The 17,720-nt window shown below is 47.0% G+C and overlaps 1 protein-coding gene across 5 annotated transcripts in view; it reads left to right on the top strand.

The window, feature by feature from the left end:
- Positions 1 to 13,237, top strand: part of EMSY (EMSY transcriptional repressor, BRCA2 interacting) — a 64,000-nt gene extending 50,763 nt beyond the window's left edge. For 4 of the 5 annotated variants that reach the window (XM_070749499.1, XM_070749498.1, XM_070749497.1 and 1 more), the window contains exons 17-21: positions 1,010 to 1,069; positions 2,043 to 2,197; positions 4,149 to 4,694; positions 7,032 to 7,505; positions 11,395 to 13,237. In XM_070749499.1, the coding sequence (XP_070605600.1) occupies positions 1,010 to 1,069; positions 2,043 to 2,197; positions 4,149 to 4,694; positions 7,032 to 7,505; positions 11,395 to 11,586 (1,427 nt within the window). In that variant the 3' untranslated portion in view covers positions 11,587 to 13,237. The remainder of the gene's footprint in view (positions 1 to 1,009; positions 1,070 to 2,042; positions 2,198 to 4,148; positions 4,695 to 7,031; positions 7,506 to 11,394) is intronic. The other variant, XM_070749500.1, reaches the window with a different exon arrangement.
- The last annotated feature ends 4,483 nt before the right edge of the window (positions 13,238 to 17,720 follow it).

Genomic DNA, 17,720 nt, shown 5'->3' with positions numbered 1-17,720 from the left:
TCCATGTGGAAGCAAAAGTACAGTGATACCTTGTCTTACGAACTTAATTGGTTCCACGACGAGGTTCATAAGTGTTGTGGTTCTCTCTGGCCCAGCTCCTGCCCCAAGGACTGTGGATGTGGGGGAGACATCCACATGCTGCAGGCCTCTTTTGCCCCCGGTGGAATCTGCTGATGAAGGCTCCTCTGACCAAGAAGACAGGAGTGACAGGGAAGAGGAGAGTGGGGCAGACAGCTCAGAAGGAGATCAATTCTCTAGCTCCTCCTTGGATTCAGAACAAGAGTTAATGATACAGCCACGCATGCGGAGAGCGATGCATAGGCAGCAACAACTGAGAGATTATTATCAAAGAAAATGAGGCCACCTGTGGTTGGGTGGGGCTGTGGTCATTAGTGAGGCTGCTATAAAGAGCAGCCTGTGGGTTTGGCCATTGTGGAGGATTATCTGATCGTTGTGTTTCGTGACTGCTTTACTGACTTTGACTTTTTGTGTGCTGATTTTTCCCCGCTTTGAAACTAAACCAGAGCAAAGTGTGTTTCACTTTGTGAAAGAAGAAGGACTGTGAATTGCCTCACAGCTGCAAGCTAAGTATCTCAGAACTGATAAGGGACTTGTACAAATTACCAGTTTGTTTGGAGACGAGTGCTCTTTGCTATACCAAAAGAGGGCTTGGTTTAAGTGAATTTTCATTATAAAGAACATTGTTTTGAATTTTCAAACGTGTGTGTGTCTGAAATTTGTACCTGTGAATTTTTGGGAGGAGTCTACCAGAGAGCCCGACAGAACAATAAGGTGAAAAGTTCGTAAAATGAAACAATGCTTCCCATAGGAATCAATGGAAAAGCAAATAATGTGTGCAAGCCCAAAACTCACCCCTTTTGCCTTACGCTGCTGGGAATCCCCGCCTCTGGACTTCCGTTGCCAGCCGAAGCGCCCGTTTTTTGCACTGCTGGGATTCCCCTGAGGTTCCCCTCCCTCTCTTAATTCTAATCCTTTTGTCAATCTGCAGACTCTGGAAGGCTTCACTGTGTTCCTTCGCATTCAGAGGAGTATCTTCAGAACCATATTGGTTAGATATTTTATTTTTATGGTACAGACAAGAGGGATTAAGGGAGGATGAGGGGGGTTGGGTTGTTTTCGGTTGTAGTAGGTTGAATGAGGGTTGGGTTGGGTTTGATTGAGTTAAGCTGGGTTGGATTGGGTTTGAGTGAAGTTGGGTTGGGTTGACTTAAATTGTTGGGTTGGATTAAATTAGGTTGGGCTGGGCTGGGTGGGGTTGGTTTGATTTATGTTGGCTTGAATTGGGTTGGGTTGGTAGAGTTAACTTGAGTTATGTTGAATTGGATTGAGTTGAGTTAAGTTGGCTGGGCTTGGCTTGGCTTACCAACTTGGCTTCAGTCGGATTGATTGAGTTAAGTTAGATTGGATTGAGTTGGGTTGGGTTGGTTGATGTGGGTTGGATTAGATTGGGTTGGGTTGGCATTGGGTTGGATTAGAATGGGTTGGGTTGGCATTGGGTTGGGTTGGCATTAGATTGGGTTGGATTGGCATTAGATTGGGTTGGGTTGGATTAGATTGGGTTGGGTTGGGTTGGTAGAGTTAACTTGAGTTAGGTTGAAATTAATTGGATTGAGTTGAGTTAAGTTGCTGGGCTTGGCTTGGCTTACCAACTTGGCTTCAGTTGGATTGGTTGAGTTAAGTTGGATTGGGTTGGGTTGGGTTGGTTGATGTGGGTTGGATTAGATTGGGTTGGATTAGATTGGGTTGGGTTGGATTAGATTAGATTGGGTTGGCATTGGGTTGGGTTGGCATTAGATTGGGTTGGGTTGGATTAAATTGGGTTGGATTGGCATAAGATTGTGTTGTGTTGTGTTGGATTAGATTGGGTTGAGTTGGGTTGGATTAGATTGGGTTGGGCTGGGTTGGGCTGGGGTGGCAAAAATGCTAATATTGACAACTCAGGACGGCAAAGTCATTCATGCATTGTGTGAAAGATGGTCTTCCCTAAATCAATGCCTTTCATTCTCTTCTTCTTCTTCCAGTGAGCCACCGGTCCCAGTCCCACCAACCATCCTCCGAGCCCCACCGGACTTTGCTTCAACACGTGGCCCAGTCCCAGACAGCGACACAAACCTCAGTCGTGGTGAAATCCATCCCCACCGCTTCTGCAGGCGCCATCACTCACATCATGCAGCAGGTGGGCTGTGTTCCATTGAAGGGTGAAGGACTTGGTCAGCAGTGTCTGGGTCACTTACCATGTGGAATTGGTTGTTTCCTTGTAGACATTTCTTTTTTTAAAAAAAGTAATTTTTATTAGATGTATATACATTTAAAAACCCTACAGAAAAGCATAAAGCAAAACAACAACATACACAACAAAAAGGAAAAAAACAAAATACAAATCAAACAACACAAAACAAAGCTGTCTATGCAGACAGTTAGACACACCAACAACTACACTAAATAACCTCTGGGGTTATCTTACAGTTCTTAATATCGACGGGAGGTATATATTATATATAGTGGTCATAATTCTATGATCTTTCTTCAGTAATATGTTAGTGTATTAATAGTAACATCACATGTAGACATTCCTATAGCTAATACATTTTAAGTTGACTATGTACAACTTTCTTTTATTTTCTCTTTTCTAATCAATCATAAAATGCATTCCGGATTTCATAAAATTCTGAGTCCTTGCAGACATTTCATTACCAAACTAGGTGATACCATCAGCGCTAGAAGGAGGTGGGATTTGCTCTCTTCATTACTGAACTGGGTAACATCGCCAGGGCTACAGTAGAAGGGACTGGGGTTTAATCCTCTACAACAGTGGTTCTCAACCCAGGGATCGGGACCCCTTTGGGGGTTGAATAACCATTTCACAGGGGTCACCTAGATCAGGGGAAAAGACAAATTTTCCATGGTGGTACCTCTACCTAAGAACACCTCTACTTACGAACTTTTCTAGATAAAGAACCGGGTGTTCAAGAATTTTTTGTGTCTTCTCAAGAACCATTTTCCACTTACAAACCCGAGCCTCCAAAACTGTAACTGGAAAAGGCAGGGAGAAGGCTCCCTGGGGCCTCTCTAGGAATCTCCTGGGAGGAAACAGGGCCGGAAAAGGCAGGGAGAAGTCTCCGTGGGGCCTCTAGGAATCTCCTGGGAGGAAACAGGGCTGGAAAAGGCAGGGAGAAGGCTCCCTGGGGCCTCTCTAGGAATCTCCTGGAAGGAAACAGGGCCGGAAAAGGCAGGGAGAAGGCTCCCTGGGGCCTCTCTAGGAATCTCCTGGGAGGAAACAGGGCCGGAAAAGGCAGGGAGAAGGCTCCGTGGGGCCTCTCCAGGAATCTCCTGGGAGGAAGCAGGGCTGCAAAAGGCAGGGAGAAGTCCGTGGGGCCTGTCTAGGAATCTCCTGGGAGGAAACAGGGCCAGAAAAGGCAGGGAGAAGCCTCTGTGGGGCCTCTCTAGGAATCTCCTGGGAGGAAACAGGCCGGAAAAGGCAGGGAGAAGCCTCCGTGGGGCCTCTCTAGGAATCTCCTGGGAGGAAACAGGGCCGGAAAAGGCAGGGAGAAGCCTCCGTGGGGCCTCTCTAGGAATCTCCTGGGAGGAAACAGGGCCGGAAAAGGCAGGGAGAAGCCTCCGTGGGGCCTCTCTAGGAATCTCCTGGGAGGAAACAGGGCCAGAAAAGGCAGGGAGAAGCCTCCGTGGGGCCTCTCTAGGAATCTCCTGGGAGGAAACAGGACCGGAAAAGGCAGGGAGAAGCCTCCGTGGGGCCTCTCTAGAAATCTCCTGGGAGGAAACAGGGCATCCACCCTCCCATTATTTGCTTTTATATTGATTCCTATGGGAAAAAATGCTTCTTCTTACAAACTACTTATGAACCTGGTCACGGAACGAATTACGTTCGCAAGTAGAGGTACCACTGTGTATATGTACATGGCAAGTAAAATGAATCTTAGCACGTAGGCGCTTACAAGCGGCATCCTTAATAACAGGAAGCGAGCTTTCTATAATCTCCACTGTCCTTACCACTCTCTGTAGGGGCTTTCTATCTGAGGTGCTGCAGCCACCGAACCAGGACGGGTTCCAAGCCTATCTTTTTACCTCTGGCATCTTCTCTCTCTCTCTCTCTCTCTCCTGCCGTCCAGGCCTTGAGCAGCCACACGGCGTTCACCAAACACAGCGAGCACCTGGGCACCGAGGAAGGGGAAGTCGAAGACACCCTGGACCCCCAGACGGGGCTCTTCTACCGCTCGGCCCTGACCCAAGTGCAGAAGCAGCAGAAGCTCAGCCAAGCCCAACTGGAGCAAACCCAACTTCAGGTCAAGACCTTGCAGTGCTTCCAAGCCAAGCAGAAGCAAACCATCCACCTCCAGGCGGAGCAGCTGGCCGCCAAGCTGCCCCAGCTGCCCCAGCTCTCCATCCGACACCAGAAGCTCGCTCCCCTCCATCAAGATCCGGGCGCGGCCAAGATGGACTCGCAACAGGCGGGCACCCCTTCCATCATCACCCGGGAGAGGCAGCTGCCCACCTTGGTCGCCCAGCCCCAACAGACTGTGGTGCAGGTGCTGGCGGTCAAAACCACCCAGCAGCTGCCCAAGCTTCAGCAGGCCCCCACGGCGCAGAAGATCTACGTCCAGCCCCAAAGCCAGCTGCAGCTCTCGGCTGCGTCAGAGAAGCAGCCCACAGGCCAGGTGAGACCGATAGACATACAGGTACAGGCACTAGTGGGTTCCTACCGGAATGATAGAGGGCGGCACACACCGGTAGTAGAGGTTGAGCTGCACACGCACGTGATTTTGGCGGTTTTTGGCTTCCGCGCATGCAAAGCAAAATAATAGCCGAAATCTCTCTTGTGCAAAGATCCCCTTGCGCGGTTTTGCGTGCACAGAAGAGACAGGAATGGTGATTGATTGATTGATTGATTTGATTTGATTTGCACGAATCCCAGCGACCGATAAGGTCCCACAGAGTTGGCCTTCTCCGGGTCCCGTCGACTAAACAATGTCGTTTGGCGGGACCCAGGGGAGGAGCCTTCTCTGTGGTGGCCCCGGCTCTCTGGAATCCACTCCCCCCGGAGATTAGAACTGCCCCCACCCTTCTTGTCTTTCGTAAATTACTCAAGACCCATCTATACCTCCAGGCATGAGGGAGTTGAGACACCTTTCCCCCAGGCTTTTTTATATTTATGTTTGGATATGTATGTGCTGTTTTAAATATGATAGGGTTTTTATGTGCTTTTTAATATTAGATTTGTTTTCGCTAGAATATTGTTTTTATTGTTGTTGTGAGCCGCCCCGAGTCTTCGGAGAGGGGCGGCATACAAATCTAATTAATTGAATTGAATTTGATTTGATTTGTATGCCGCCTCTCTCCGGAGACTCGGAGCCGCTCACAACAAAAAACACAGTACAAATCCCATAGTTAAAAAGCAATTTAAAACCCTTAATATAAAAAACAGTCATATATCCCAGACAAAAACCATACATGAAACAGGAACGGCCCCGGGGGAATCAATTTCCCTAGGCGAGGAGGGTGGGGGCGGTCATAATCTCCGGGGGGGGGGGAGTTGATTCCAGAGGGCCGGGGCCGCCACAGAGAAGGCTCTTCCCCTGGGTCGCTCCAGCCGACATTATTTCGTCGATGGGACCCGGAGAAGGCCAACTCTGTGGGACCTAACCGGTCACTGGGATTCGTGCAGCAGAAGTTGGTTACTCCAGAGGAGGGAGCTCTACTCGAGAGTAAGGCTGGGCGCTAATTGGCCACTACCCTGGTCTTCTTAAGGACATCAGTGGCAGCTAACATGCTGCAGAGAACAATGTTTTTTGGGGGAAATACCCCATCTGATCATAGTGCGTTCCGTGTCTGAAAGACTTCTGTTTGTTTTCTCTGCTGCCAGTTTCAGGTATCAAGAACTGATTCTAGGCGTTTTGCCAACTCTCTGAAGCTACATCAGATAATCAAGACCTCATTGCTCTTCTTGGCTTTAAGACTCTTCAAAACGATACCAGCTATTAATGAGGATTAATTAGTAGCTGGTTGTTTGCCAAAAATAAGACCACTGAATAATTAATAACAATAATAATTTATTAGATTTGTATGCCGCCCCTCTCCAATGACTTCGGAGCAGCTCACAACAATAAATACAAATCCAATATAAACTATATTTTAAAAAACCCATTATTATTAAAAACTAGCAATTCTAAAACAATCACACCAATCTCATATGTTGAATCAGGAAAGGTGAGGGGAGATGTTAATCCCCCCCCCCCATGCCTGCTGGTATAGATGGGTTTTCAACAATGGGGGCAATTTGAACCTCGGGGGAGTTGATTCCAGAGGATCGGGGCCGCCACAGAGAAGGCTCTTCCCCTGGGTCCCACCAGACGACATTGTTTCGTTGACGGGACCCAGAGAAGGCTGACTCTGTGGGACCGAACCGGTCGCTGGGATTCGTGTGGCAGAAGGCGGTCTCGGAGGTATTCTGGTCTGATGCCATGTAGGGCTTTATAGATCATCACCAACACTTTGAATTGTGACCGGAAACTGATCGGCAACCAATGCAGACTGCGGTGTTGATGTAACATGGGCATATTTGGGGAAGTCCATGATTGCTCTCGTAGCTGCATTCTGCACGATCTGAAGTTTCCGAACATTCTTCAAAGGTCGCCCCCATGTAGAGAGCGTTGCAGTAGTCGAGCCTCGAGGTGATGAGGGCATGAGTGACTGTGAGCAGTGAGTCCCGGTCCAAGTAGGGCCGCAACTGGTGCAACAGGCGAACCTGGGCAAACGCCCCCCTCGCCACAGCCGAAACATGGTTCTCTAATGCAAGCTGTGGATCGAGGAGGATGCCCAAGTTGCGGACCCTCTCTGAGAGGGTCAGTAATTCCGCTCCCCCCAGGGTGATGGGCGGACAGATGGAATTGTCCTTGGGAGGCAAAACCCACAGCCACTCCGTCTTATCAGGGTTGTCTACAGTGCCGCCTATAACAGTGTGCCCTATCTCCCCCCCCCCCTTCTTTGATTTTCAGGTGCACCAGCCCATCATCACCCAAGGGTCTTCTGTTACAAAGATCACCTTCGAAGGGCATCAGCCCCCCACAGTCTCCAAGGTGAACCCTCCCCTCCCGACCCTGTTTCCCGGCCAGCTGGCTGCCAAGACAGCCGTGGCGGACATTTTGAAGATGTCCATGTTGGAGGCTCAGATTGAGCCCAGCGCCGCAGGCGATGCCGCGCGTAAGGCCTGCGCCCCCGTCCACACTCTGGGCGAGGCGGAGTCGACCCACACCTCTGTGCTGAAGGCGGTTCCGTTAGGAGCGATGGGAACGGCTTCCGTCTTGCAGCAGGTGAAAATCTTAGACTCGAATTCGAGCCCTGGCATGGGGCTGACTCTCCAGGAAAGGAAGCTGAACCCCACGGCTGCCCCCACCGCCAGCCAGTTCATCCGTATCCAGAACGTCACGGCCCCCAAAGCCGAGGAGCTGGCGGCCGAAATCCTGATCCAGGTAAGGCAGGAAGGAGGCCCTTTCACTCCGGAGGGTTCAGCGGATTTGATGCTCTTTCATTCAGATGTGAAAAATTCAATCAGCTTCAGGGGGCGGAGTCTCAAGATACAATAATATGTTTGTGAGTGACATAGGGGAAGGTTTGGTAGGGAAGGCTTGCCTATTTGCCGATGACTCTAAAGCAGCGGTCCCCAAACTACGGCCCGCGGGCCGGATGCGGCCCGCTGAGGCGATTTATCCGGCCCGCAGGGAGCACACGAGATTTTATCGATAGATATAATAAGCTCTCGAATCTCCCGTCCATTCACCGCGGAGGATGAGGTGAGGAGGAGACGGTGCAGAGGCAAGGGGTGGGGAGGAAAGCGGGCCTGCAATTGGCCCCTTGCAAGCCCACTTTCGTCCCCCCCCTTGCCTCTGCACCGTCTCCTCCTCACCTCATCCTCCGCGGTGAATGGACGGGAGATTCAGGAACCCCCCTGAATTTGCCCGAATGGAGGCAGCAGCGGCTTCAAGGGACCTGGTCCTTCTCGGCGCTGCGTTGCTGCAGCGTCCGAGCTCCGCTGTTGTCCCCGGGCACTGTTACCTCAGCTGCGCTGAGAGAGAAAGAGAGAGAGCGTGGAGGGCGGCTTGCCGGTCCACAGCCCCCTGGATGAGCGGCCCCGCATGGCCCCAGCACCGGACTTCGCCATCGCCTCTGCCCCCGTCCGGTCCTCCTCCGGGTAGCGCACCCGAGCTCTTCCTGCAGGAACGGGTGGTGGGGTGGAAGTGGTTGGACTTATCTACACGCGCGCCTGCTGATTGGGAAGAGGGGGAAAAAAAATCTGCGCCTCCAAAGAGGGGAGGGGGGGGGGAGAAGGAAAAAAAGAGTTCCAACTTGGCGGAAGGCGGAGGGGAGAACCGAGCGTGCTGCATCAAGTTTGCTTGGCTTTCTGGGGCTTTTTTTTCTCCCCTTCCACCACCCCTGTCTGAATGTCGTTTGCCGCTTAGGAGTGACCCTCTCTCGGGCTTGTTGTGGATGCGGCGTGGATGAGGGGGAAAGCCGTAAGCGCGAATTAGCAAAACCAGTTCAACCTCTTCTTCGCCTCCTTACCGACTACTGAAGAAAAAAGAAGCTTCGTTGGGATTCTGGCTCTCCACAGAGACTTTCCAAATGTGCTTTTCGGGGCAGCCGGGCTTTTCCCCTCATCCACGCCACATCCACAACAAGCCCGAGAGAGGGTCACTCCTAAGCGGCAAATGACATTCAGACAGGGGTGGTGGAAGGGGAGGAAAAAAAGCCCCAGAAAGCCAAGCAAACTTGCTGCAGCACGCTCGGTTCTCCCCTCCGCCTTCCGCCAAGTTGGAACTCTTTTTTTCTTTCTCCCCCCCCCTCCCCTCTTTGGAGGCGCAGATTTTTTTCCCCCTCTTCCCAATCAGCAGGCGCGCGTGTAGATAAGTCCAACCACTTCCACCCCACCACCCGTTCCTGCAGGAAGAGCTCGGGCGCGCAGCGCTACCCAGAGGCGGAGGCGGTGTGGGGCTGGGCACCGTGGAGGGCGAAGGGGTGGACGTGATTGCTGCCTCTTAGCTAGAGAGCCGGGCGGGGGCGGAGGTGACGGTGAAGTCCGGTACTCTCCGCTCTCGCTCTCTCTCTCAGCGCAGCTTAGAAGTAACAATGCCCAAGGACAGCAGCGGAGTTTGGAGGCTTTAGCAACGCAGCACCATGAAGGACCGTATGTTGGTCCTTTGAAACCACCGCCGCCTCCGTTCGGGTGAATTCAGGGGGTTAGCTGGAGAGCCGGACGGGGGCGGAGGCGACGGCGAAGTCCAGTGCTGGGGCCATGCAGAACTGCTCATTCAGGGGGCCGTGGACTGGCAAGCTGCCCTCCGCTCTCTCTTTCTCTCTCTGTTGCCAGCGTGGTGTATGAGAAAGAGAAAGCAAGAGAGAGAGAGAAAGAGGGAGAGATAGAGAGTGAGAGAGAAAGGATAGAAATATAGTGAGAAAGAAAGAGGGAGAGATAGAGAGGGAGAGATAGAAATAGAGTGAGAGAGAAAGAAAGGGAGAGGGAGGGAGGGAGAGAGAGATAGAAATAGAATGAGAAAGAAAGCAAGAGAAAGAGGGCGGAAGAGGGAGAGATACAAAGAGGGAGAGAGAAAGAGTGAGTGAAAGAGACAGAGAAAGAGAAGAGAGAGAGAAAGAGGGACAGAGAGAAAGAGGGAGAGATAGAGAGGAAGACAGAAAGGGGGATAGATGGAAAGAGTGAGAGAGAGAGAGAAAGAGAAAATGAGGGAGAGGAAAATGAAACGAGAGAGAAGGAAGAAAAGAGAGGGAAGAGAGAAGTAGAGAGGAAGGAGGGAAGGAAGGAAGGAGAAATGGAGGGAGTTTCTTGATTTAAGTTTAAATTTACTTGTTAATAAAAATGTATAAATTACTTTATTACTCAATTACTTCTTATTTTAAATATTGTTTTTGTTCCCATTTTGTTTTTTACTTTAAATAAGATATGTGCAGTGTGCATAGGGATTTGTTCATAGGGGTTTTTTTATAGTCCGGCCCTCCAACAGTCTGAGGGACAGTAAACTGGCCCCCTGTGTAAAAAGTTTGGGGACCCCTGCTCTAAAGTGTGCAATAGGGTTGATAATCCTGGAGGCGTCTGTAATATGGCAAATGATTTAGCTGTACTAGATAAATGGTCAAAGCAATGGAAACTGCAGTTTAATGTTTTCAAATGTAAAATAATGCACTTGGGGAAAAGGAATCCTAAATCTGAGTGTTGCATTGGCAGTTCTGTGTTAGCAAAAACTTCAGAAGAGAAAGATTTAGGGGTAGTGATTTCTGACAGTCTCAAAATGGGTGAGCAGTGTGGTCGGGCGGTAGGAAAAGCAAGTAGGATGCTTGGCTGCATAGCTAGAGGTATAACAAGCAGGAAGAGGGAGATTGTGATCCTGCTGTATAGAGCGCTGGTGAGACCACATTTGGAATAATACTGTGTCCAGTTCTGGAGACCTCACCTACAAAAAGATATTGATAAAATTGAACGGGTCCAAAGACGGGCTACAAGAATGGTGGAAGGTCTTAAGCATCAAACTTATAAGAAAAGATTTCATGAATTCAATTGTATAGTCTGGAGGACAGAAGGGAAAGGGGGGACATGATTGAAACATTTAAATATGTTAAAGGGTTAAATAAGGTTCAGGAGGGAAGTGTTTTTAATAGGACAATGAACACAAGAACAAGGGGGCACAATCTGAAGTTTAGTTGTTCTAGAGGGTCCTTTGCCCAAAGGCTTTCTTTTCTTTTCTTTTTTTAAAATTTAAAATAGACATACAAAAACACACAAACATAAAAGAAAAATACACATATCCGGTTTTATTTACATCCCGATTTTCGTCAGAAGCACATACGGAGTTGTATATGTTTTTACATCAAGTTGAAAACATTTTAGACTATCTTCACTGTAAATACTGTACATTTTATGAAAGAAAAAAGAAAAGAAACATTTTAGAGAAGAACTTGAAAGAGAATAGGGGGAAAAAAGACTTCATAAAAGAGAGAAAATCTAGTTTCCAATTTTGGAAAAAGAGGTAAACATATCGATTATTAATCTTTTAAACCTGACCGCACTGCTCACCCATTTTGAGACTGTCAGAAATCACGACCCCTAAATCCTTCTCTTCTGAAGTATTTGCTAACACAGAACTGCCAATGCAATACTCAGATTGAGGATTCCTTTTCCCCAAGTGCATTATTTTACATTTGGAAACATTAAACTGCAGTTTCCATTGCTTTGACCATTTATCTAGTAAAGCTAAATCATTTGCCATATTACAGACGCCTCCAGGATTATTTCACTTATTTGACAAAGGCTTTCTAACCTGTTTATCGCCCCCCCCCCCCCCAATCTTCCAGACAATCCCGCAGTATTCGGTGGCCTGCCATTCCACCTCCAATGTGGTGGTGGAGCCCAGTGGTCTCCTGGAGATGAACAACTTCACCAGTCAACGTCTTGACGAAGAAGACACGGTCATGGAGCAGGACATGGACAGCAGCAACGAAGACGGGACGGAGGCCAGCCCCATGCAGATCTCGGAACAGACCTAGCGGGTTTCGGAGGCTGCGATGCACTTTAAGGCAACCCGCCGGAAGACCCCTCCCTGCCTGCCTGCTAGTATCCGGAAAGCTCTTATCTCAGTTGTCAGAAGCACTTTTGTCTATCCGAGTTCTTCGATGAGAGACCGACATCGGGCCTTGTTCACGGCGACAGTATTGGCGAGACCAGGATCGCAAAACGGTTTGGCCGAGCGGAAGCTTCACGTTCCGGTCTGGGGCAACCCGACGACAGTCGAATGTATTTCCATTGAAGGCAAAAAAAAGCAAAAAGGACACACAGTGATTTTTTTTAATTATTATTATTATTATTTCCCATTATGGTATATTGAAGTTTTGTTTGCTGAGACATTTTGGATTTTCTATTGAAATATTGTGGTTTTTTATTTTTTTAAAAAAAACAGCAACAGCCCCCAAACTAACGTTCCCTATTTTCTCTCCAAGCCACGAATTGGAGTTTGCTGGTGAACGCATTTTCATCACAAAGAGTGGTTTTGTTTTAAAGTTCTAGCTTGTTTCTCTTTAAAATGTTTTCAGGGGACGTTCAGACGTGCTGTTTTTACACATGTTTTGTTTTTTGAAGTCAATTTCAAAATATTAGCCTTGAAAACAAAACAGAAGTCAATTTCAAAATGTTACCCTTTGAAAACAAAACACACGTTCCCCCAAATCTCAAATTTTGGATTACACAATGCTGCTCTTTAATTTTAAGAACTTACTATTATTATTATTATTTCTCTGTTTATGAACCACAGAGGTAACTTTTCACAAAGCCTGGTATTAAACCTTGTTTTTTATTTACTCGAGAATATTTCAATTCCCCACTCCTGGTCTGTGAAACACAGCCAGGACCAGTTCAATACTTTTTCATATTTTAACTGTAAAATGAGAATTGGCCTAAGGTGGAGGATATCGGACGTCCGAGATTAGAATTCGGGCGCAAGTGTAAATATTCGGACTCGCCTAATCCTTCCTTAAAGGTTTTTTTAAAAAAAAAAAAGAAAGAAAGAGAAAGAAAGAAAAACAACCACACAAATTTTCGTACGATTATGTGGGAGACTTTGAAAATGTGCATTTTGGCCTTTTTAATAATTTTGTTCGGATTGTATTTAAAGGGATCCTTCTCCGAATGAATAGTTTTTAGTTTGCACAGGAAATACATTGGGGGTTTTAACGGGACTCAAAAGTCCAGATTAACAAGGGCGGGGGGACTAATCTTAATAATGAAAACACCGTTTTTATACAGGTGTGTGTGTGTTTTTGTGTGTGTGTGTGTGTGTGTGCGAAAGAGAGAGAGAGAGAATGTGTATGTGTATCCACACACAATAACTGTACATAGGAAGTTTTTATCGCTTTTGTATAGATTTCGTTATAAATAAGCATTTTACGAATTTTGGAAGTAATCTTGTATATACAATGGCCCTTCGCTAAACTGCTGTTTGTTTTTTCGGTTCGGTTCTCGTTCTGATTTTTATTTTTTTCCGTTTGGGTTTTTATTTTTTTGTTCGTTTTGTTTGTCTGTTTTTCGGTGCTGAAGTACTACTTTAAGTAGGCGCTCGTCGAAAGCTCTAATACGATTTTGTGTCGATATTTTTATATATTGTGATTTTAGTGTTTTGTATAATTAAACCACCAGTAGACAGAATTCGCCACTGGCTGAAGTTTGAAACCCAAAACGAAAAAAGTCTTGTTTGAAGTGTCATGTCTTGCTCCTTGCTGCAGAGGGCGCCCTTGGATGGGCTTCGCTACCCGTCTCTCTGATGTGAATTCTGATATAAAACCTTGAAATAGATAGATAGATAGATAGATAGATAGATAGATAGATAGATAGATAGATAGATAGATAGATAGATAGATAGACAGACAGACAGACAGACAGACAGACAGACAGACAGACAGACAGACAGACAGACAGACAGACAGACAGACAGACAGAAGACGTACCTCTACTTCTGAACTTAATTCGTTCCGTGACCAGGTTCTTAAGTAGAAACATTTGTAAGAAGAAGCAATTTTTCCCATAGGAATCAATGTAAAAGCAAATAATGTGTGTGATTGGGGAAACCACAGGGAGGGTGGAGGCCCCGTTTCCTCCCAGGAGATTCCTAGAGAGGCCCCACGGAGGCTTCTCCCTGCCTTTTCCAGCCCTGTTTCCTCCCAGGAGATTCCTAAAGAGGTCCCACAGAGGCTTCTCTCCACCTTTTCCGGCCCTGTTTCCTCCCAGGAGATTCCTAGAGAGGCCCCACGGAGGCTTCTCCACGCCTTTTCCAGCCCTGTTTCCTCCCAGGACATTCCTAGAGAAGCCCCACCAAGGCTTCTCCCTGCCTTTTCTGGTTATAGTTTCGGGGGCTCGGGTTCATAAGTGGAAAATGGTTCTTGAGAAGAGGCAAAAAAAATCTTGAACACCCGGATATTATCTAGAAAAGTTCGTAAGTAGAGGCATTCTTAGGAAGAGGTACCACTGTATGTATGAATACACACACACTATTTCTATCACGCTGCTTGAAGAGCAGATTAATTCGTGTCCGTTACATATAACCAAGGTGCCTGTGTTGGTTGCTAAATTACTTCTGACTGCAATTCAAGGTCATGAAAGCCATTCATGGTACAGAACCAGGTTTGTTTATTTATTTATTTATTTAAGAAAAATTATGCGGTGTGCCACAAGGGTCTGTTCTGGGTCCTATTCTTTTTAATATGTTTGTGAGTGACATAGGGGAAGGTTTGGTAGGGAAGGTTTGCCTATTTGCCGATGACTCTAAAGTGTGCAATAGGGTTGATATTCCTGGAGGCGTCTGTAATATGGTAAATGATTTAGCTTTACTAGATAAATGGTCAAAGCAATGGAAACTGCAGTTTAATGTTTCCAAATATAAAATAATGCACTTGGGGAAAAGGAATCCTCAATCTGAGTATTGCATTGGCAGTTCTGTGTTAGCAAAAACTTCAGAAGAGAAGGATTTAGGGGTAGTGATTTCTGTCAGTCTCAAAATGGGTGAGCAGTGTGGTCGGGCAGTAGGAAAAGCAAGTAGGATGCTTGGCTGCATAGCTAGAGGTATAACAAGCAGGAAGAGGGAGATTGTGATCCCCTTATATAGAGCGCTGGTGAGACCACATTTGGAATACTGTGTTCAGTTCTGGAGACCTCACCTACAAAAAGATATTGACAAAATTGAATGGGTCCAAAGACGGGCTACAAGAATGGTGGAAGGTCTTAAGCATAAAACGTATCAGGAAAGACTTAATGAACTCAATCTGTAGAGTCTGGAGAACAGAAGGAAAAGGGGGGACATGATCGAAACATTTAAATATGTTAAAGGGTTAAATAAGGTTCAGGAGGGAAGTGTTTTTAATAGGAAAGTGAACACAAGAACAAGGGGACACAATCTGAAGTTAGTTGGGGGAAAGATCAAAAGCAACATGAGGAAATATTATTTCACTGAAAGAGTAGTAGATCCTTGGAACAAACTTCCAGCAGACGTGGTTGGTAAATCCACAGTAACTGAATTTAAACATGCCTGGGATAAACATATATCCATTGTAAGATAAAATACAGGAAATAGTATAAGGGCAGAATAGATGGACCATGAGGTCTTTTTCTGCCGTCAGACTTCTATGTTTCTATACAGGCCGCAATTGAGCCCAGAGTTTTTGTTGCTAAACGAGACCGTCATAGGTTTCGGCGTGCCATAGGTTTGCCATCACTGCTCTATAATTTTGAACAACCACGAAACGAACTGTTGTCACTCAAGAACTGCCTGTCATCCACTCTGACAAAAGCTGATGTTGTTTTGAGGTGTAGAACAGGGGTCTCTTTAAGACGTGTACTTCAACTCCCAGAATTCCTCAGCCAGGAAAGCTGGCTGAGGAATTCTGGGAGTTGAAGTCCACAAGCAAAGCTGGCTGAGGAATTCTGGGCGTTGAAGTCCACAAGCGGCTGAGGAATTCTGGGCATTGAAGTCCACAAGCAGCTGAGGAATTCTGGGAATTGAAGTCCACAAGTTGGCTGAGGAATTCTGGGAGTTGAAGTCCAAAAGTCTTAAAAATTGCCAAGGTCGGAGACCCCTGGCATAGAATACAGACAGGGAGATTGTTCGGTCATGGACAGCAGCTGGCAACAACATATTTATAAAATGCAAAAAAACATAAAAACTGGGGCCCAACAGCTGGCTGAGTCCTACAAACACGTCTTCTGTCTGGAAGCTGATTTGGGTTTAAGATGAAGCACAAACTGGCACAAGACCAGATTAGTAGTTTGGTAACTTCACGGTTAAGCCAAAAAACCTGGAAGTAAATCCACACACATCTGTAGTTTTCAGATAGTGTCCAAAAGGCTTCCTTTCCCCGCTCCAAAATGTAGGACTTTTTTTCTTCCCAGCCAGATGTTCGGTGAATGATCAGTTGCGAAAGAATGTAGAACCTATAATCGTAGGGTGGAAAGGGACATTGGAGTCCAATCTTTGTGCCAGGTTTCCAAATAGCATCCAAAACTAACTCAGAGTCCAAGGCATAGCGTTCCTCAAAGTTCCATGTTGGCACATCTGGGAGAAACCCGAATCCAAAGCCCTGTGGGTTTCTCCACCCTGTTTAAAATCCATTCCCTTGTTCCCACACCCACAGGTTCATCATGTGGCCCAGTCTGGTTCTGCCAACATGTCCGGTCCTCCCATCAACTTCCAGGCAGGTGCCAAACGAAGGATGACCTTGAGAATCTAGAAAGGATTTGTTATGGCTACATTCTCTACAACCCTCACGCAACCCCCATAACCCTGGGGGGGGGAACTACTGACCCCCACAGAGAGGGTCCGCAACTTGGGCGTCCTCGATCCACAGCTCACATTACAGAAACATCTTTCAGCTGTGGCAAGGGAGGCGTTTGCCCAGGTTCGCCTGGTGCACCAGTTGCAGCCCTACCTGGACCGGGACTCACTGCTCACAGTCACTCATGCCCTCATCACCTCGAGGTTCGACTACTGTAACGCTCTCTACATGGGGCTACCTTTGAAAAGTGTCCGGAAACTTCAGATCGTGCAGAATGCAGCTGCAAGAGCAATCATGGGCTTTCCCAAATATGCCCATGTTACTCCAACACTCAGCAGTCTGCATTGGTTGCCGATCAGTTTCCAGTCACAATTCAAAGTGTTGGTAATAACATATAAAGCCCTTCATGGCATCGGACCAGAATATCTCCGGGACCGCCTTCTGCTGCACGAATCCCAGCGACCGGTTAGGTCCCACAGAGTTGGCCTTCTCCAGGTCCCATCGACTAAGCAACGTCGTTTGGTGGGACCCAGGAGAAGAGCCTTCTCTGTGGCGGCCCCGACCCTCTTGAACCAGCTCCCCCCAGATATCAGAGTTGCCCCCACCCTCCTTGCCTTTCGCAAGCTCCTTAAAACCCACCTCTGTCGTCAGGCAGGGGGGAATTGAAATTTCCCTTCCCCCTAGGCTTATAGAATGTATACATGGTATGCTTGTATGTATGAGTGGTTCTTTAAATTGGGGTTTTTTAGATTGTTTTTAATATTAGATTTGTTTTCATTGTCTTTTCATTGTTGGGAGCCGCCCCGAGTCTTCGGAGAGTGGTGGCATACAAATCTAATAGATAGATAGATAGATAGATAGATAGATAGATAGATAGATAGATAGATAGATAGATAGATAGATAGATAGATAGATAGATAGATAAAAATAATAATAATAAAATAACATAATAAAATAACATAAAATAAAATAAACAGGCCATCCCAAATTGCCACAGCACTAATAAGATGCTAGGAGGATTATCCGGAAAGTAAAATTACAAGGCCTGTAGTTCTCGCGGGGAAATTGGTATTACGGTTGTATAGCGGGAAGCCAGCGGAAGAGAACGAATAGTACCAGTGATGAGTAGGTCATCGACTGGCATTTTGGGGAAGGTGAGAGATGAGCATCCTCATTCCGTTTTCCTCCAAGTGCGAGATGCGCGCTTTAATATACTACCTGAATGCAAAGAGCATGAACACTGGTGCGATGGGTGCCCGAGATGCTTACCGAAGCGCACAAAATCGACAGAATCAATGCCACCGGGAGAATTTCTTGACCGTTTCAAGATTGAAGGTGAGGCTTTTCTCAACTGTAGAGTGACAAGA

Source organism: Erythrolamprus reginae, chromosome 4, assembly GCF_031021105.1.
Source record: "Erythrolamprus reginae isolate rEryReg1 chromosome 4, rEryReg1.hap1, whole genome shotgun sequence".
In the NCBI taxonomy this organism is placed as follows: Eukaryota; Metazoa; Chordata; class Lepidosauria; order Squamata; family Dipsadidae; genus Erythrolamprus; species Erythrolamprus reginae.
Note: the sequence above shows the minus strand (reverse complement) of the source record. Positions and strands in the feature narration are given on the sequence as shown.